At 51.8% G+C, this 17107-nt stretch overlaps 6 protein-coding genes across 6 annotated transcripts; 2 read left to right on the top strand and 4 right to left on the bottom strand.

Moving 5' to 3' along the window:
• Positions 1 to 120: 120 nt before the first annotated feature.
• On the bottom strand, positions 121 to 1071 carry DSM5745_00736 (uncharacterized protein; the record flags this gene model as incomplete). The annotated part of the gene is made up of 1 exon (XM_026742752.1): positions 121 to 1071. One exon carries the CDS (start codon positions 1069 to 1071, stop codon positions 121 to 123), a length of 951 nt encoding a protein of 316 aa, XP_026608597.1.
• Positions 1072 to 1449: 378 nt separating this feature from the next.
• On the top strand, positions 1450 to 2965 carry DSM5745_00735 (uncharacterized protein; the record flags this gene model as incomplete). The annotated part of the gene is made up of 4 exons (XM_026742751.1): positions 1450 to 1816; positions 1927 to 2262; positions 2324 to 2436; positions 2486 to 2965. The coding sequence occupies 4 exons, from the start codon at positions 1450 to 1452 to the stop codon at positions 2963 to 2965; spliced, it is 1296 nt and encodes a 431-aa protein (XP_026608596.1).
• A 2470-nt stretch (positions 2966 to 5435) lies between these two features.
• On the bottom strand, positions 5436 to 6331 carry DSM5745_00734 (uncharacterized protein; the record flags this gene model as incomplete). The annotated part of the gene is made up of 2 exons (XM_026742750.1): positions 5436 to 6185; positions 6242 to 6331. 2 exons carry the CDS (start codon positions 6329 to 6331, stop codon positions 5436 to 5438), a joined length of 840 nt encoding a protein of 279 aa, XP_026608595.1.
• A 686-nt stretch (positions 6332 to 7017) lies between these two features.
• DSM5745_00733 (uncharacterized protein) lies at positions 7018 to 9152 on the top strand (the record flags this gene model as incomplete). The annotated part of the gene is made up of 3 exons (XM_026742749.1): positions 7018 to 7092; positions 7141 to 7617; positions 7671 to 9152. The coding sequence occupies 3 exons, from the start codon at positions 7018 to 7020 to the stop codon at positions 9150 to 9152; spliced, it is 2034 nt and encodes a 677-aa protein (XP_026608594.1).
• Positions 9153 to 10760: 1608 nt separating this feature from the next.
• Positions 10761 to 11282, bottom strand: DSM5745_00732 (uncharacterized protein; the record flags this gene model as incomplete). The annotated part of the gene is made up of 1 exon (XM_026742748.1): positions 10761 to 11282. One exon carries the CDS (start codon positions 11280 to 11282, stop codon positions 10761 to 10763), a length of 522 nt encoding a protein of 173 aa, XP_026608593.1.
• A 3075-nt stretch (positions 11283 to 14357) lies between these two features.
• On the bottom strand, positions 14358 to 16802 carry DSM5745_00731 (uncharacterized protein; the record flags this gene model as incomplete). Its single annotated transcript, XM_026742747.1, has 1 exon — positions 14358 to 16802. The coding sequence occupies one exon, from the start codon at positions 16800 to 16802 to the stop codon at positions 14358 to 14360; it is 2445 nt and encodes an 814-aa protein (XP_026608592.1).
• Between the last annotated feature and the right edge of the window lie 305 nt (positions 16803 to 17107).

The following is a 17107-nucleotide window of genomic DNA, read 5'->3' as shown; positions in this document are numbered from 1 at the left end:
GGGAAATATGCACTAACATATTCGGAATTCAATTGACAACTCGACGCTATTAGTCAACTCTGATGCCCCTTGTACCGGGTATCGTTGAACCTCCAGAAAGCAGTTCATGCTTGTCCGAATCTAGAGGTCAACGCAAATAGCTTCTCTCCTCTTCTCATCCCGCACTCCACCAACTGCCGCCGCATTGACCATGACAGTCTCTTGCTTGCCGGCTGCAGCCCATCCTGTGGAGATGCCAAGTATCCAACAGTACACAAGCACGATAAGATTCAGCCATATCCAGTGTTCATCCATTATTGCCTCGTAAGCCCGTTGAAATGTGTCCCAGCGGGCAATTTCCTTCCCGTAACCGCCATGAATATGTCCGAAAACATGGAGTAGCGGCCGGCGTTTCATACTCCAGAGCGTCTGCCGAAGGGACTGGCAGCCGAGATGCCCAAGATCGAGATGCGCTTTTGGCGGACCGTGCGTAATCAAGACATCCGTGTCCTCGGGGACGGCCATGTCATCCCAGACGCCAGCGTAGGCGCGCGGATACTGGAAAGCCCAGTTGCCGTGCTTAGGGGTATGAGGAGATCCGAAAATTCTCAGCACCCGACTGTCGGCAAACCTGATGGTCCTTGACGTGTTTTCCAGATATATGAGGGATTTCCAATCGAGAGTTAGGCGGGTGTCCTCCTTGCCATCGTTGCTGGGATGATTTGCATCAAGGCAGAGCTCGTGGTTTCCCGCTATAACAATTTTGTACCGATGAGGTTGTGCGTCAAGCCAGTCGATCTGTTGCTCAAGCTCTGATCTCGTCCCCGACTGTGTGAGGTCGCCGGCGTGGATGAGGATATCGCCATCGGGTAAGCTGGGCTTCGTATTGTGGGTGTCGGAGATGCAGACAACCGATATTCGGCCTCCGTCGGTGGTCTCGGGGGTAGATAGGGTCGCAGTGGAGCGTTGGCTGTAAACGTATTGTGCGAGAAACTTCGTTGGTGACGTGCGGAAGCGAAACCAGGCGCCTCCCTGGTCTGGGCGCTGTGGGAGGGCATTTAAGTCAGAGTTCGACCGCGACCGAAAGGCCATTGGAGAGTGAATTTCTGAAAGATATTGATTGGACAGCCCTTCGCTGTTAAGAATGATGGTTGGTGATGATGAAAGAAATAGATGAGGAGGGGAGGATGGGGCCGCAACTGAACTCCGCCGGGCGAATCATCCGACGGATCGGGCCCCGGCCCCCGGATTGAACTTCACGAGGCACCAACATTGGAACATATACCATCATGACTCACATTTGTTTCATACTGTCATCCTTTACCTCCATCTCTAAAGCCAGAGTCATTCCTGTCAGCTAATAAAAACTGCACTCGTGGCCACTAGGTCGGATCAATCCCTTTAGCCTAGTTGTCAAAAATACCCCTATTTTGCAGCTGATATTTTTGACCGCTGCCCAAGTTATTCGCCATGGGGAAACTTTATATGATTGATATGCAGGAGCTCACCAAATGGGCCTACTTCGACACCATCCTCCACTCGCACACCCTACTCCATTGCGGATTCCTATTGTTACGATACTGTCATTCCTCCAAATCAACGCAACAGAAGATGATCTGCAAAGCAATCAGAAAAGTCCTATCACAGGACCCTGAAGCTGCTCGTCCCGAACTCGGCCAGCGACCCCTCCTCATCACCGAGCTGAGAGAATTCGACCATGGGGAGGATTACATCTGCAATTTGCTTGGCAAATATACTTACGCGAAGACGGGACCTTATCCAACAGACCCAGTCTCTTTGCGTCCGTTCGGAGTGTCGGAGAGAGCTGGAGACATCGGTGCGTTCTGCTTTCTCGAACATGTCCGGATATGCTTTTTGGAACATGTCCGGTTCTGCCTTTTCGGACGTGTCCCCCCGAATAGGATCAGCCTGCTAACTTTGCGATAGACAAGATAATATCCAACCTTTCAGGGCATTACCCCTCTTGCCCGTGGTTGGTGCCTTACGCGTTTCGTGATATGATAAACATTCTGATCAAAGATCGGATCAAGCATCTCGGCCGTGAAGGGTACGATCGCCGGCCTCGGCTCCGCGAAGGATATTACAAAGGTCGCCCGGTTAGGGTATATGGGTCTTATAAGGGCAAGTGCGACAGCTACTTGATTGCTAAACCAACATTTACCCTTGGCTTCCGGGACACCTCTGGGAACACGCGGGAGTATTTTGTTATTCAAGTTAGGGACGGCGGTAACGACGGGCTGGAGGACCTGTTTGCTTATATGTGTGAGTAGCGCCATTGGAAAATTCCGCCGCATGGGTATCACATTGCACTGACGTGTTCTAGGTATTATCCACGAGAATCGGAAGCAGCGCGGCGAGACAAACTCCGTTGTCTACGGATTGCACACCGACGTTTGTGACTACTACAAATTTTACAAAATTAATTCCGCATCGAAAGTATGTCGACCTCTTGCATCTCTGGTACCGCGTTTGCTTACAGTTGCAGATATCAACATTTTCTTGCTCGTCGTTCAGATCCCCAAGCCTAGGTTATCATGAAAAACCCCCGTCGAGGGAAAAGGTTGTAGAGATGGACTCTTACCGACGCAGGGACGCAAAGTATCAATTCTGGGATAGACGGAACAAGCAATGGAGAACCCATTGGAGTGGAACTGAAGACGTCGTCACGCTCTTGGAGAATATTCTGGAGCGCGCGGACATGGATTGCTACGGCCTCGTGGACAAGGATTCCGACTGGACAGATGAGGCGCCCTTCCTGGAGTTCCCCGAGTGGGACCTTATACCTGAAATTGTGCATGGTGTTAACTGTCATTCTGAGAGGTATGGTTGTGTCGACCGTGAATGTTCGTTGACTAAACCTGAGGAACGGCCACGGCCGGCTTGGTTCGGCAGGATATGTCCCATGGGCCAGAATGAAGTGCCAGCTCGGCCCACGGACGAGCCCCAGTTCTGGGATATCCTATAGCTTTAAGACTGTCCAGCCACATTGGCGAACTCAAGTGAAGGGCATTTCCCCCACTCCGCTTGTCAAATACAAAATGAAAACTGTAGCCATGTTGGCTTGAGATTAAGAGACCATGTTTCACTGTGCCCAACCCTTAGGATCACTTCATTGGAGAGGCTGACGAACGTGGAGCTTTTCCCAATGTTCTGGCAGCAGAGATACTAAGGCCCCCAGGAATGCGGCGAATGCCTTCCAAGCCAGCCGCCAAAATCATTAAAAGATCCAACATTCAAATATATCCAAGAGCAAAACGGTCGAGAGCGAGCCCATATTCCTGAAGCCCGCGACTCCGGGGAAAAAAGAGCTCTAGACATGGGACAATATACTGTAGAAATAGAAAACCAGGCTAAAGCAGACGTTCCAACCCACTCTCGCCGTTACTTGTTGCAGCCCAGCCCACGTCCTTAAATTCACGCTGTACCTGCGCGTCGTAGGCTTCCTATGGTTAACTTGAAGGTTGCGCCCACGCTTAGTACCAAGACATAACTAGGTTGAAAATGGCTTCGGGCTCTTCGCCGGTTGAACAGTGCTAAGTGAATCGTGGTTGATCTCCTTGTCAAACATTGCGAAGATACCAGACGGTTCCCCTGCCCCATGTTCCGGCCATTATCTAGGATAAATGGTGCTGGGGAAACGGAGGGTTTGCTGCTACCATAGGATCACAAGAATAGACCTCGTCTTCAGCTGTGGGGGCAAACATGAAAGCCAACCGAGCTTCGTTGATGTCCTTGGCCTGAAAGTAGTCTACAGCCATGGTGCCGGAAAACTAGTGAGGGAATTGCACTATCACAATGGGCAATGAACATGTCTACTGAAGATACATCAGGCATTTGATATTCTAGTTATAAGTGACTAAGTTATTGCTTTGGTGCAGGTCTGTCGGGGTGTCGATAGATGGGCCATGGCGAAGATCAAAAAAAAAAAAAAGAAAAGAAAAAAAAAAGAAAAGGTAGTTTGCATTGGATAGAGGCGCTGCGCAATAGAAATAGCTAAGAGCATCATTAACAGCGTTCGGCTGGGCCCAGATCAGTTGCCATAATGTCCCAAAATATCTACCACCGATATCTCAACCGCCAAGTACGTATAGCCTTGCAGGATATTGGTAGGGATATGCTTGTTTCCAGGGTTCTGTAGGCCCAGAAAGCTTAGATATTCGTATTTTCCTGAAGCTGCAGATAGGGTGTAGGCTATCAGCTGCCTATTGTCAGCCTATCAGGCGTTGTGTGACAATGCAAAGGCATCCAACCCCGGTGGGCCGGACCAGCCCACACCTGACGGGTGCGGACGAAAGTGCCCCAGCCATCCCGTAGGTAGCACAAAGCCCCCGCGCGCCAGAAGTTGGTGCTGTGGCTGGACATTTGCGCGCATGACAGTCCAGTCGTGGACCAGCTGTACTTTTGAAAGGTTACACAATCAAGTGTACTTTCGACAGGACTAAAGACTCTTGGTTTACCTGCTGCGCTAAGGTAATCTCCTGCCTGAGCTTGTCCGATACCTTGGATGGCCCCGTGCACCTGTACTGATTGGGTGAAGAAAATCGCTCAGCAGCACCATATTGGACCCTCACACATATCACCCATCAGTAAGGACGGCATCGGACAGGGAACCTTTCCAACTACACTGCGTAACTAGCTCACAGCATGGGCCGGCCGCATTCCAGTCGTGAAACATCTCTGGCCCCAGACTCATCTTCTTCCTAGGAACAAGTCTGCCTCAACCAGGATTTTTCAAATAACCATGTCAAAACAAACAGGGCAATCAAGAACGGAGAATGAGGGGTCTGTGGGAACGGGAGTCCCATCGATATCCTTGCTCCTGCATGCCATCCACGGATACTGGACCTTCCACCTCCGAATTTTGGAAAGTCGGTGTGACAGGGTCACGGCTCCTTATCGCATACTCAGTGGTTCCCGTGACGCCCGGGTGTGTTTGACCTTTGATGCCGCTTGCTGACAGCAGGAGAGATTTACTGTCCCGATGTCGAAAATAAAGCAGGGACGTTGGATATCAGCCATTTTACAAGCCTTCCGCTTACAGCTAAATGCTGGTTTCCAATATGGAATTATTTGTTCGTGCTACTATTGGGGAAAGCCAACAGTGATCCTGTGCGCAACTATGGCGTTGAACGGCGCTATTTCTCGCACTGTATATCGACAAGAAGCGTATAAACATTGAGTAGTGTCACTTGGATAGCCTGGCACATTCCACTTCCATGCGTACTAAGCCTTAGTGGTAAGTTTGCCGGAATGATACCGAAGTTCCCCAAACTTCGACGCCTGAAATCCCCGAAACAGCAAGTTCGCCAACATGCCGAAAGAAGAAATAAACCATAAGTAGTGAGTAGTGTAAGCCGGAACATCAATCCATGAAACAGGAGCTCCAAGTCCTGGCACAGGCTAGAGGTCGTTAATAAGACGGGAGGGATAAACACCTACTTCGTAGGAGGAGCATAATTCTGTGTCATCCGGCGTAGCTTCTGCAATGTTTCTGCATTGGCCTTCATCTCATGTCTCTGCTTTTCGGTCTCCCTCTCCAATTCCTGTATCCGAGCATCTGACTTCCGTTCCTTGGCTTTCAAGGACTTGATTTCTTTATTTTTGAGCCTTTTTACTTCATCCCTGAGCCTTTTGGCTTCAGCCTCTAGCTCTTTGTATGCATGGTCAATACCCAACACGTTCGCGTACCGGGACTTCAAGACCTCAACCTCATGTTGGAAGGTTGTAATCTCTTCGGGGCTGTGTCTCTTGGGCGACAGTTGTGCTAAGAGCATGAGAACCTCTATAGTCAGACTGCAACATTGTTGTCCTGTTGTTAACTTGGAAATCTCCTTAACAAATGCACTAGTCAAAGGTGTCGCTTGTGGTGCAGATGCCTGCGGACGCGGCTGCAGGGTCGGCAGGGGAGTAAAAGCCGGCACTGGAGTTGGTTGTTTGAGTGGGAGCGGTAGGGACGGGTGACTTGGTAGAGATGAGGCCATGGTGCCCTTCTGGAACGGGACATATCGCGTGATGGGCCGAATGACCGGGGTACCGTGAACGGGAACCTCTTGGACAGTACCAGGGTAAGTTCGAGGCACCTGCTGGCGTGGAGGATTGAGGGCTAGATAGGGATCTGAACCATGCTGATGGGCATATAAGCCGTGCTGACGGTGCTCACCGATAGGTTGAAGTGGTGAGTTCTGCTGTAGAAAGACAATCAGCGAAATACCAGAACGCTAGGGCCGACTTCTTGACATACATGGTATCTTTGGTTATTATAACCAGCGACGCCGGGAACACCCATGACCGCTGCCGTCCGATCTAGCCGAGAGACTGTGGGCTCGCCCATTCTTGGTTTCTTAGGCGGTCGTTGGTCGGAAGTTCCAAGAAGCTCATGAACACCCCGCTTGTCTGTGCTAACGAGACCCGTCTGTCTTGTAAGCAAAGGACGCCCCGCAGATCGACAAAACCTACGCGGTACTGTTCTGTTGCGGAGCACTGGTAACACCCAGGAAATTCCGGCGCGAATGGCTGGAAGAAGAGTGAGAAGACTCATCAAAGCAATAGGGTATCCAGACAAGTAAACTAGGTTAAAGAGAATGGCAGCGTACCTGATTGAAGTCGGGCCACAACAGGTTACTGTCTTGGCTTGGCCGGCGCAACTTCTGGCTTCCCTCGGCTGCACACGGGAGAGATGTAGGAAAAGAGCCCGTATCCTCTTCACAGCAAATACGCGAAAGCTCCATTGGTCTTGTTCGAAACTAGTCGCGGCAGAGAGATGACTGTCTGTGTGTGTGATACACCAGAGAAAGCGGAAGATGCCGAACCTTATAAAGCGACTGGAGAGGACTGCAGGAACTTGGAGAACATTACAGAGGGGAGCCCCTCGCATAGGTGAAATGCGGCGACGACCTGCTGATAGGGACCTGCCTTCGATGGGATAGAGCGATCGGCCCAAAAGTCGAGTTCCGCGCTGCAGTCCTCCAATCAATAAATCAGAGCATCAAGGGGCGTCCAAGATAGGACACGATCATCATGTGGGCAGATCAATTCGAGCAATCGCTCTGCCAAGCAAGCCTGCGTCGAACCTCGCTTCTGGTACCGGTAGTGGTAGGTATGCGGAGGCGCTGATGGATCCCCCCGCGATACGATTTGCAGTCACCACCGAGTGCGTCGAACGTTCGTATATCTATCCAAATACGCCAAAAGACCCTCAAACTGACAGACTACATCTTTACCGAGTACTGGCGATTCCTGCGCGCGAGAAGCCACGAAATAGCTCGATTTTCTCTGTCCACCCCTTCCCCACCCTCTGCCCCCGTCTTTCAAGAAACCGTCACGATGGTCACCTCCGACTACACGCTGAGAAACAGAAAGATAGGACCACAGGGAGGGGAAAACCCTGCTCAAGAGCACAAAAACAACACAGTATGGAGCGAAGAGGAAATAACTCAACTTTCGAAGTTAGCAGGGCAAATTCGAAATCGGCCGGATGACCAAAGCAAGGCAAAAGGCCATCCCAGGTCGATAAAAAGACGGAGAAGGTCCAGCAACGATGCCATTGTGACTGACGATACCGATGAGGAGGATAAGAATCATGCCGGAGGAAACCGCCATAATGGTGGGCAGGGACAAGTAGGCCTTCACCCCGAACTATCTATAGTCTTCAAGTACTGACGTCCCTTGAGCGACCAACAGACTCTATGCGCTCACACGATAGCAACTTTTTCAAGCCACGGCAGACGCATGATATCGCAGAAGATGTGCCCGCCCCGGGTGTTGTCTCTAGGATCATAGCAGCCGCCCATGTATCAAGTGAACATTCATCCAGAACTGCAACATCGCATTGTGACGCGCCCCGACCACTCTTCGCACAATCAGAAGTGGAACAACCCATCGGCAACACACCTCCTAGGGATAACCGAGACGCAGAGCTCCAGCTCCAAATCGCAAAGACAGCCAATCTAGAGTCGGATTTAGCCGCGGTGAAACACGAATTGGAGACATTAAAGGACGACCTCGCTCGTGAAGCCAGAGCACGAACAAACGCTGAGGAGAGTTTTAGGAAGGAGCTGGAGTCGTCGTCCAATGCTAGAAGGACCGTGGAGATCAATACTAGTGACGAATCAAGGGTGTTAAATCAAAGGCTTGAGGAGGTAGCAAAACAACTTCAGGCGGAGGTGGACGAGCGCAGGGAAGCAGAAAGGATTCTCGCTGGAAAGGTCAAGCGATACACCGAGCAAGCCGAATCCGCGAATCAAGCCACCGAGGAATTCCTCAAAAGGCTTGACAAACTTGAGCAGCAGTTCATCAAGGAAACCGAGTCCGCGACCCAAGCACACAAGAAAGACAGAGAGGAATTCCTCAAAAGGCTTGACAAACTTGAGCAGCAGTTCATCAAGGAAACCGAGTCCGCGACCCAAGCACACAAGAAAGATATAGAGGAGCTTTCCGAAGAGCTGAACAAACTCGAGCAGCAATTTATCAAGGAATCCGAATCCGCGGACCAAGCCCGCAAAAAAGACAGAGGGGAGCTTTCCGAAGAGCTGAACAAACTCGAGCAGCAATTTATCAAGGAATCCGAATCCGCGAACCAAGCCCGCAAAGAAGACAGAGGGGAACTTTCCGAAGAGCTGAACAAACTCGAGCAGCAATTTATTAAGGAACTCGAATCCGCGAACCAAGCCCGCAACAAACACAGAGAGGAAATTTTCGAAGAGCTGAACAAACTCAAGAAACAATTCACTGAAAGGCTAGAAACAGAGGCCAAGGCACGGAACGCTGGCCTCAGGACCATTGCCGAAAGGTGCGACCAAATCGACAAGCAACAGGAATTGGTGCGGGAAGAATGTCTTGGAGCAGCAAACGGACAGAAGCAGCAATTGGGCGGGGAAATCGACGCTCTAAAGACACGGTTTGATGAATTTCAAAACCAGCCTCATGACAACGAGCGCTGCGAAACTCTCCGCGAAGACCTCCACAACCGCATGACTCGCTTGGAGCTGGAGGACTCGAATATGCGTGTGGACATTGATCAGATAAAGGAGAAAGCGCAGAAGGCTGAAGAGGATGCACAGAAATCTTCGCTTGTGAAAAAAGATTTCTTTTCTGTGGTGCAGGTACTGCACGGTGATGGTTCTGGTGAACATACAGATCCACAAAGCGTGTGATATGATTCCTTATGTTTTGGACTATCAGGGAGGGTTGATCAAATACAACACAAGTATGTTTGGAGCAGCAAAGGGCCATCCACATTGAATATATCGCTTTGTCTTCCACGTAACTCCATCGTGATCTGTACTCTTGAAATTTGGTACGCCGTTGGAATGGAAGAAACGCATATGCCAATCTAGAACTCCACACAAGTAGGTAAGGCAACTCAGCAGTGATATTCGCACGTCTCCCTTCTCCGTGATTGTAAGTTGACCAACTCGAAGAAGACTTCGTCCGGAAATGTCGATTTCCCACCGGCTTATCTCTCGATAGATGTCGGGATGGATAAAAGAATATGACTTGTTATCCATAAGCGCAATCTGTAGGGAGCCCCATAGAAACTTGATCGTCTTTACCTTTGTTTTTGAAGTTGAGGTGTAGTGCGGACTGCGGCCTGAGGCGCCCAGGCCCCAAAGTCAGATCGGTGTCAATGCCACACAATCACGAAACAACTTTTAGAATCATCCCAGCTGTATCATCTCTGCTTTCAACCCAGACTCTGTCTTGAGCGCCAATTCTGAATTATTCATAATACACCCTCATGACTACGCAAATCATTCGCACACCCTGATCCTCCATGGCCGTGGGAGCAATGCCCGCTCTTCGGAAACGAGGTCCTGACATCCACACGCCTTGCGGCACAGCTGCCGACAACCAGATTTGTCTTCCCAACTGCTCCAAAACGACGCGGGATACTCCATCAGACGCCTATCAACCAGTGGTTCGATATCTGGTCGCTCGGAGACACAAGTGTGCGGAGCGAGATCCAGATTCGGAGACTGCAAGAGATTCGCGGTTTTTGAGGACGTTGGTCAAGGACGAAGCCCAGATACCGGAGGAAAAGAATAAGTTGGCTCAGGGAGATGGCTATGGGCGGATTGTCATGGGGGATTGATTCAGGGGTGTGCGGCGTCGCTGTTTTGCGTCCTGGCGGGGTTCGACGACACCGAAAGGGAGGGAACCAAGATGCGATGTCGCGGTGGCTTCGTTGGTATGAGTGGATGAGTGCCATTTGACACCGAGATAATAGGAATTCTGCGCATGGACGGCAGGGAGTCAGTATCACAGCCAGAAATTGGCAGAATTGACAATCCGTTCGCGCGCGATTCAGAGATGTTCGGTACCCTGATCCATGTTCAGGCTGTGAATCACGCCAGAGCTATCCTCAGCCTCCCACCGTGATCCTGAAAGGTTACTCTTTATTCCTCACCTTACGTTACCAGTCTTTCTTGGCCATGGCTCTGCCGAACACAAGGTGTCTGTCAAACTCGGGCAACGAATTGCCTCGATATTTGCTGATGGGTTAGGAATGGGTGTAGGCTGGAAGGTTTACGAGGAGTTTGGCCATTGATATCGAGTATCGGATGGGGTCGACGACATAGTATGCTTCTTGAGAGAGGAAGCAGGGCTTCCCGTTCGGAAAATATAGTAAGGATCACTTGCTTAAGTCACTGAAGAATACCCAAAAGTCCAGCACCTAACGAGTCAAACAGGAGATTTTGACCTGCCACAGATCTCTGCATCGAGAATCAAGAAAGTCTTCTTCTTCACTCAGCGTGTCCCGCTTAAGAAGATGCTACCGCTGTACTTTGTGTTCCAAGTTTTATCAAAACATTGTCCAGAACACCGTCAAAAATCGGACGTCCGCGGCGGCCATAAAGACAATCATCCCTATCGTCTGCATTCTGAAATCTCTCCAACAGCTCGAGGTACCGCTGTGGCAAAACTTCATCTAGACACCCAACTTCAAATTCTCGGAACCTCTTCTGATAAAGACGCCCAACCAATGAAACCGGATCCGCCGCGAAGGCCTCAAGATGCGCCGTGGTGTAAAAGCCAGACAAGGCGTCGCCTTGAATGGGTAACTCTCGCGACCAGACCGAAAACCACCGAATGTTGCTGAGGTCGATGTCATTGCCAGAGTGGGACTGCGCGGCCGCTGTTGGAAGTCTAATAATGGGTTCTTTGATTTCGAACCATTTCATGGCTTTGGGATTAAGGACGTGGACTGCGCCCTTTCCACCTCGGCACAACTCCTTGAACTGTGCGACGATAATTGGAAACCAGTGGGCTTGGTCGTCTGTCATCAGAGGGAGTACAAGGTAATCGGCAGTTGCCGTCGGTCTTTCGCTCGAGCCTTCGAGGATAGACCGGACTCTATCGGCGGGGAGAAAATGCGCCTTTCAGGGAGCTCGTTTCACCGCGATCTGAGCTTGTAGGTGCTCGGTGAAAACCCGAATATGAATACTATTCAGCGGGTTTCTTTTCCGGACATTTTCAATCTTATTAGAGCTGATTACTACTCCGAAGGCAAAAGCCCCTCTGTCGTCTGTTGTCGGTACACTGGGGGAAGAATCCTCATTGGGAACATCATTCTCCACGTTGTCTTTGTCTCCCCGGCACGTTCAAGCATCGGCGTACCTGCTCAAGGGGGCTAGAATCCGCCCGATCACTACGTGATCAGGCCGTGGTCGTTTGCTTGGTGACCCTGTACCTCTATCGTTACCTCATTCGTGCCAGGGGATAGGCGGAAAATTTGCGCCACCCAATTATACGTGTTGAAGCTATACATCCGCCGCATGAGATACGTTGATCTGCAAAATGTGGTAGAACATATCTTCGCGGTCATTTCGGCTGGTAGACGCCAGAGACCAGTGTTCCACAGCGCGATTATACAGTTCGTGCTCAACATATATTCCCACGCCGCGTCGACGGGCCATTTCCATTTTCCATAATTATGTGCTTGCAAGTTCCTCACGGGATGCCCGGCTGTGATCTCCTCCATGACCTTATCCCTAGTATACAACCAAGCATAAACCGTCATATAGCGCCCATCGTCCATCCTCCTCTGTTCGGACACTCTCGCATACGCCGTACCCGTAGCACCTGTGTGCCAGCGGACAGCCACAAAATCACCCACCCAAACACGTCAACCATCCAACGAGGCAGACTGGACTTCGACCAGGCCTTCCCACGGCTTTTGGCCTTGCGCGGGGAATGGGTAGAGCCAGTGCCCGCCGTGCGCTTCACATTCATATAGGATTTCGGCGGGTGGCGGATGTTTGATGGTTCCTGGCCGCACATCGTTGTGAACAACCTCGTACATATAGTTGTCGGACATGGCTGAAACGGAAGGGCTGCATGTAGGATCTTGGAAAGGCGGTTGGGTGGAATGGAATGCCTGTCAAAACGCCGTTCGTGTCGGCTTCCAGCTCGATTTTATGGGGGAACGACGAACCTTTCTACATGGGCCACAGGCGGACTTCCTCGCGGTGTCTGAACTTCACGACGACTTGTCCTGCGAGTCTAACGATGGAGCCCGTGCCTTTGCTAGCCTCGACGCGTTAAGATGACACTTATTCCGATTGCTATGTCGGTCGAGGCGGTCGGATTGGGAGGTAAGGATGTTGAGGTTGGCGCAAACGGGGGAAGGTTTGGTGAGGGGTAGGTAAGAAAAGCGCTTGCTTCAGAGCTCGTAAGCATAGAGATAGAGCCTGATTTTGAAGAAACCAACTTGATGGATGATATTTCTTGCACCTGATTCGAGTTGGAGTATATGGAATGGTGCGGAGAGTGATGAGGAGAGAGCTGAGAGCTGTCAATAATGGTACTTAGCGAGCATTTCAATGGTGGTCACGAGATGATACGAGTTACTGGCCTATCAGATTTTGGAATATCAATTAATCTCCCGGCCAGTGCGTTTCTCTTTTTCCACACCTCAACATCATTTTCTGTCAAGTCTCATTCCATCAGAAATTACCCCACCGTGTTGATTGCTTGATATCAATGCCAGCAAAGTCAAGCCAACGACATTTGAGCTCGCGGAGGCAATTTTGTTACTTTCTATGAAATGAGTTTTGCACGCCGTGCACGCCGCCGTAGCGTTCCAATACTGTCGCCACATAAACAGCTGCCGTTTGCCCGAAGAACATCCGAGACGAAGAAGCGCTACTCCTGCCTTTTGGTATATCGAAGTTGCCAGTCACCAGAGAGCCAACCGATGCCACGGGACAATTCCCACGCCGATAAGAACACCTCGAGATACGACCAGCTGGAACACAACACCAGGCGCCGCCCCCGCATCGCTGCGAGAAGTTCCCGACCCCGTCAACAACCGTCTCCCCTCTTTACATCGCAGGCTGAACAAACCGAAAATGGCCCGTGGACGTTGAGCGCCTTGCCCGCATCTGGGCTGAAAGGCCTGTCGCCGCATCTCCTATTATTGATTCGCGAGAACGTAGGTAAACGACCCTTCACTTTCCACGCAGACCACTGACATCGCAGTGTACGTCCGCCCGAAGACAATCAATGTCCGATTCCATTTTCCGATTTCCGAACTACAAAGGCCTTCCCGGCAGATAGAGACGGTCGATCCTGCCAACCACCGGAACAACCACCACCACGTCCACGTCAACCGCTGCTAGGCCGCCTACAGCCCCCAATCGACCCCTCGCCGACGGATTCGAAACGACATCGGTACTACATACACAGAGAAGTTGAGAAAATCAGGGCAGGGCACGAGCGAAGGAGCCGCAGGAGTCGAAATCTCTGGCCGAGTTCTCCCAGAGCTCCGTGATACCCCATAAGCGCAATGGATTCCTGTTCGGCCCGCTTTCGCGAAAGTGAAGGCTCCTCGCATGTCGCGGTGAGCATGTGGCTGCAACGTCTTTCTTTTTTCTTCAAGGATAATGAGAAGTCGCTGTCCGAGTTCGGTGGGACAGCGTGTCGGTCGTAGGACAGACTCGCTTTTATTTACCGATATTCCTTCGGGATGTTCTCCGCTTTGCTGGTCAGACATCGCGGTATGTTTTGACTGCGTGGTGAGGTATGTAGAGACCGTCCTGATGGTGGATACGTTTTGGTCCTTCAGGGAATTGTTGGAGGTAAGATGTGGAAGAGGGGTTGATATACATTCGCGTAAAGGTAGCAGATGGGTCAAGAGAGAGTTGGCGGAGTCCACCTCCGCCCACTACAGACTGTGGATCAAGATGATGAGCAGACCCATACCTTGGAGCGTTCCCTGTAGTCCCATTTAGGACTGTTCACGGTACAGATAGCGGACGGATACACAACAATATGAAGAGAATGTTTATCCATCTAGTTAAAGCTTGTATATACTACAAAACCAAAGACCCATTTCCACAACAAGGAAATCAATCACATCAAATCTCCAGCGTCGCAGAGCCCCTAAGATCCGAGTAACTCGCGCCAACCGAGAACTTATACTCACCCTTCGCAATCGCCCACTTCTGCGCCGCCACATCCCAGTAACTCAGGTCGCGACGACGCAGGGAGAAGGTAACATCAACCTCCTTGCCAACGGGCACATGGACCTTCTCGAAGCCGCGGAGGATGCGAGCGGGCTGCGCAGCCTCAGCCGGGAATGAAACGTACAGCTGAGCCACTTCCGCACCATCACGCTTTCCGGTGTTGGAGATCTTGGTTGTGACCTTGACAACTTCATCGAAGAGGTCTTTGGTACCGCCGAGGGCGCGGGGGCCGCTGGGGTAGCGGGTTGCCAGGGCTTTGGGGGCTGTGGCCTTGGCTTGCACAGAGCCATACTTGAAGGTTGTGTAGGAGAGGCCGTGGCCGAAGTCGTAGCGGGGCGTGGTGTTCTTGGCCTTGAACCAGCGGTAGTCGATGTACACGCCTTCGGTGAAGTCGCATTCGGTGGTCTCGCAGATAGAAGCAGGGTAGTCCGATGCGTTTTTGCCGATCGTGTGGGTGAGTTTTCCGGAGGGGTTGGCATCGCCGTAGAGGACGTCGCTGATGGCGAAGCCGGATTCCTGGCCGAGGAGGCCGCCGTATAGGACGGCTGTGACGTTGTCGTTTTCGATCCAGGATTCCATGAGGCGCGGGCCGACGGTGTTGATTACCACGATGGTGTTGTTGCAGTTCTCCGCAACGGTGGTGACCATGGTGTCTTGGTCGTCGTTGAAGAGTTCGTTGCGGTCAGCGCCTTCACCGGCTAGGGCGTTGAGGAAGACAACGCACGCGTCGGAGGATGAGGCGTAGTTGGCGTAGCTGTGGGTGACCCCGGTTCCGCTGCCAAGACCAGCCATGCCTCCGCCGCCGCCGCCGCCGCCCATACCATCACCACCATCCATACCTCCTCCGGGAGCACTGCCAAAACCTCCACCAGGGAAGCCACCGCTGGAAGAGTTACCACCGGGCATACCACCACCCATACCACCACCCGTACCACTACCGCCAGGGAATCCAGAACTGGAGCTCTCAGTGTAAGTGTCATTTGTGATCCACCACAACATACCGCCATCTTCGCGTTGACGAAGGGTCATGGCCAGCTGAGGCGTGATGACATAGCTCGCAGATCCCGCACCGGAACCTGTAGGCGAGGTAAGATGGCCCTGGAACGTATCGCCGCTCGAGCCCATGACACTGAACTCAAGGTTCGGTCCAGCGAGGGGAAAGCCCGCGTGGGCACCAAAAATGGCAATCGAGTTGCCCTCGGTCAGGGGAAGACCAACGTTCTCTCCAGGCGTGTTCTTCAGCAGCACAAGGGACTCAGTAGCAACATCGCGGATGAGCTTCTTGTGATCCTTCATGACGTGGCGGTTGGCTGTTGTGTCGGCGACAGACGGCGCAGGGTTCTTGTCGAGCCCAACGTAGAAATACCCAATGACGTTACGGATAGCAATGTCGTCAAGCTTCGCTTTCGTCAGGGTTCCATTGCGAAGACCAGCCTCGATAATGGAGTCGGACCAGTACTGGCTAGAACCGTAGTCAAGACCGTTGTTTGCAGAGCCAAAAGAACTCTTCTGCCCGCCTACATCGGGCATGACCATACCAGGAAAGCCGAGCTCGGCCTTGAGAAGGTCTGTGAGAGTATGCTTATTCTCACATGCTGTGGTGCCGTTGACGTCGTTCATCGCGCACATGATGGCGCCCATTCCCGCATGCACACCGTCAGCAAAAGGCCACGCATAGAGCTCGTGGGTCGCCTTGTCGCCCGCAACAGACGAGTAAGTTGTTCCGCTCATGCCACGGTTCGTCTCCTGCTCGTTGAGAATGAAATGACGACCAACAGAAATAACACCGGCAGCGTTCTGGCCGGCAATGGACTGGCCCATGAAGATACCAGAAAGATAAGGATCGGGAGAGAAGGCCTCAGCTGCGCGTCCACCCCACGGCGTGCGTCCGAGAGGACCGGGCTCGGGTCCGTTGACAAGGTTATAGCCAAGGCCATAGAATTCCTTGCCAGTGGCTAGAAACTGATCGTATGCGCGGGAAGCATTCCAAGTCATAGCAAGGGCGTTGCCAAGCGGAAAGGAGGAGACGTAGTACGCCATGTTGACACCGCTCATGCCGTCCTTGCTTTGCAGGGCGTCCCAGACCTCATCGACAGACCCGCCCGTGATGATAGAAACTTTCTCGGTGGTGTTGAGGCCGGAGACAAGTTCCTTGGCCTTGAAATAGGCGGACTGGTACGCGCCTAGGTTCAGGGTGCCGGATGAGAGGAGCGCAGATGCTGAGCTCGAAGTGTTCGCGTTGGTGTGGGCATGCGCATGTGCATTAGCATGTGCAGCAGCAAGGGCTCCGCCAGGGAGTGCTGCTGCTGCGAGCAGCGTAAGGTCAGTGAACCTCATGCTGCCAACAGAAATGAAAGGAAATGTAAAGGCGGAGTGAAGTAAATAACAGTCAAAAGAAAAAAAATGTAAAGGCACGACACTGAGGTGCGAAAAAAGGAGTGTAAAGATCAATGAGTGGATGGTAGGTAAGAATAAGGTGCTGTCACTGGGCTTTTAACTCGACATCGGCCCGCGAGCACGGAGGCGGTTTACGTAGGCCTCGTGGAATTCTGCAACCTGAACTAGGCAATGATTGACGATCCTCGGCCCAAAGTTGGAATTGCATTTCGAGAACTTCAGAAGAAACGTTGGTTGCTGCAACC

Source organism: Aspergillus mulundensis, assembly GCF_003369625.1.
Source record: "Aspergillus mulundensis strain DSM 5745 chromosome Unknown scaffold_0, whole genome shotgun sequence".
NCBI classification, from domain to species: Eukaryota; Fungi; Ascomycota; class Eurotiomycetes; order Eurotiales; family Aspergillaceae; genus Aspergillus; species Aspergillus mulundensis.
The sequence above is the reverse complement of the archived record's forward strand: the minus strand, read 5'-3'. Positions and strand labels throughout refer to the sequence as shown.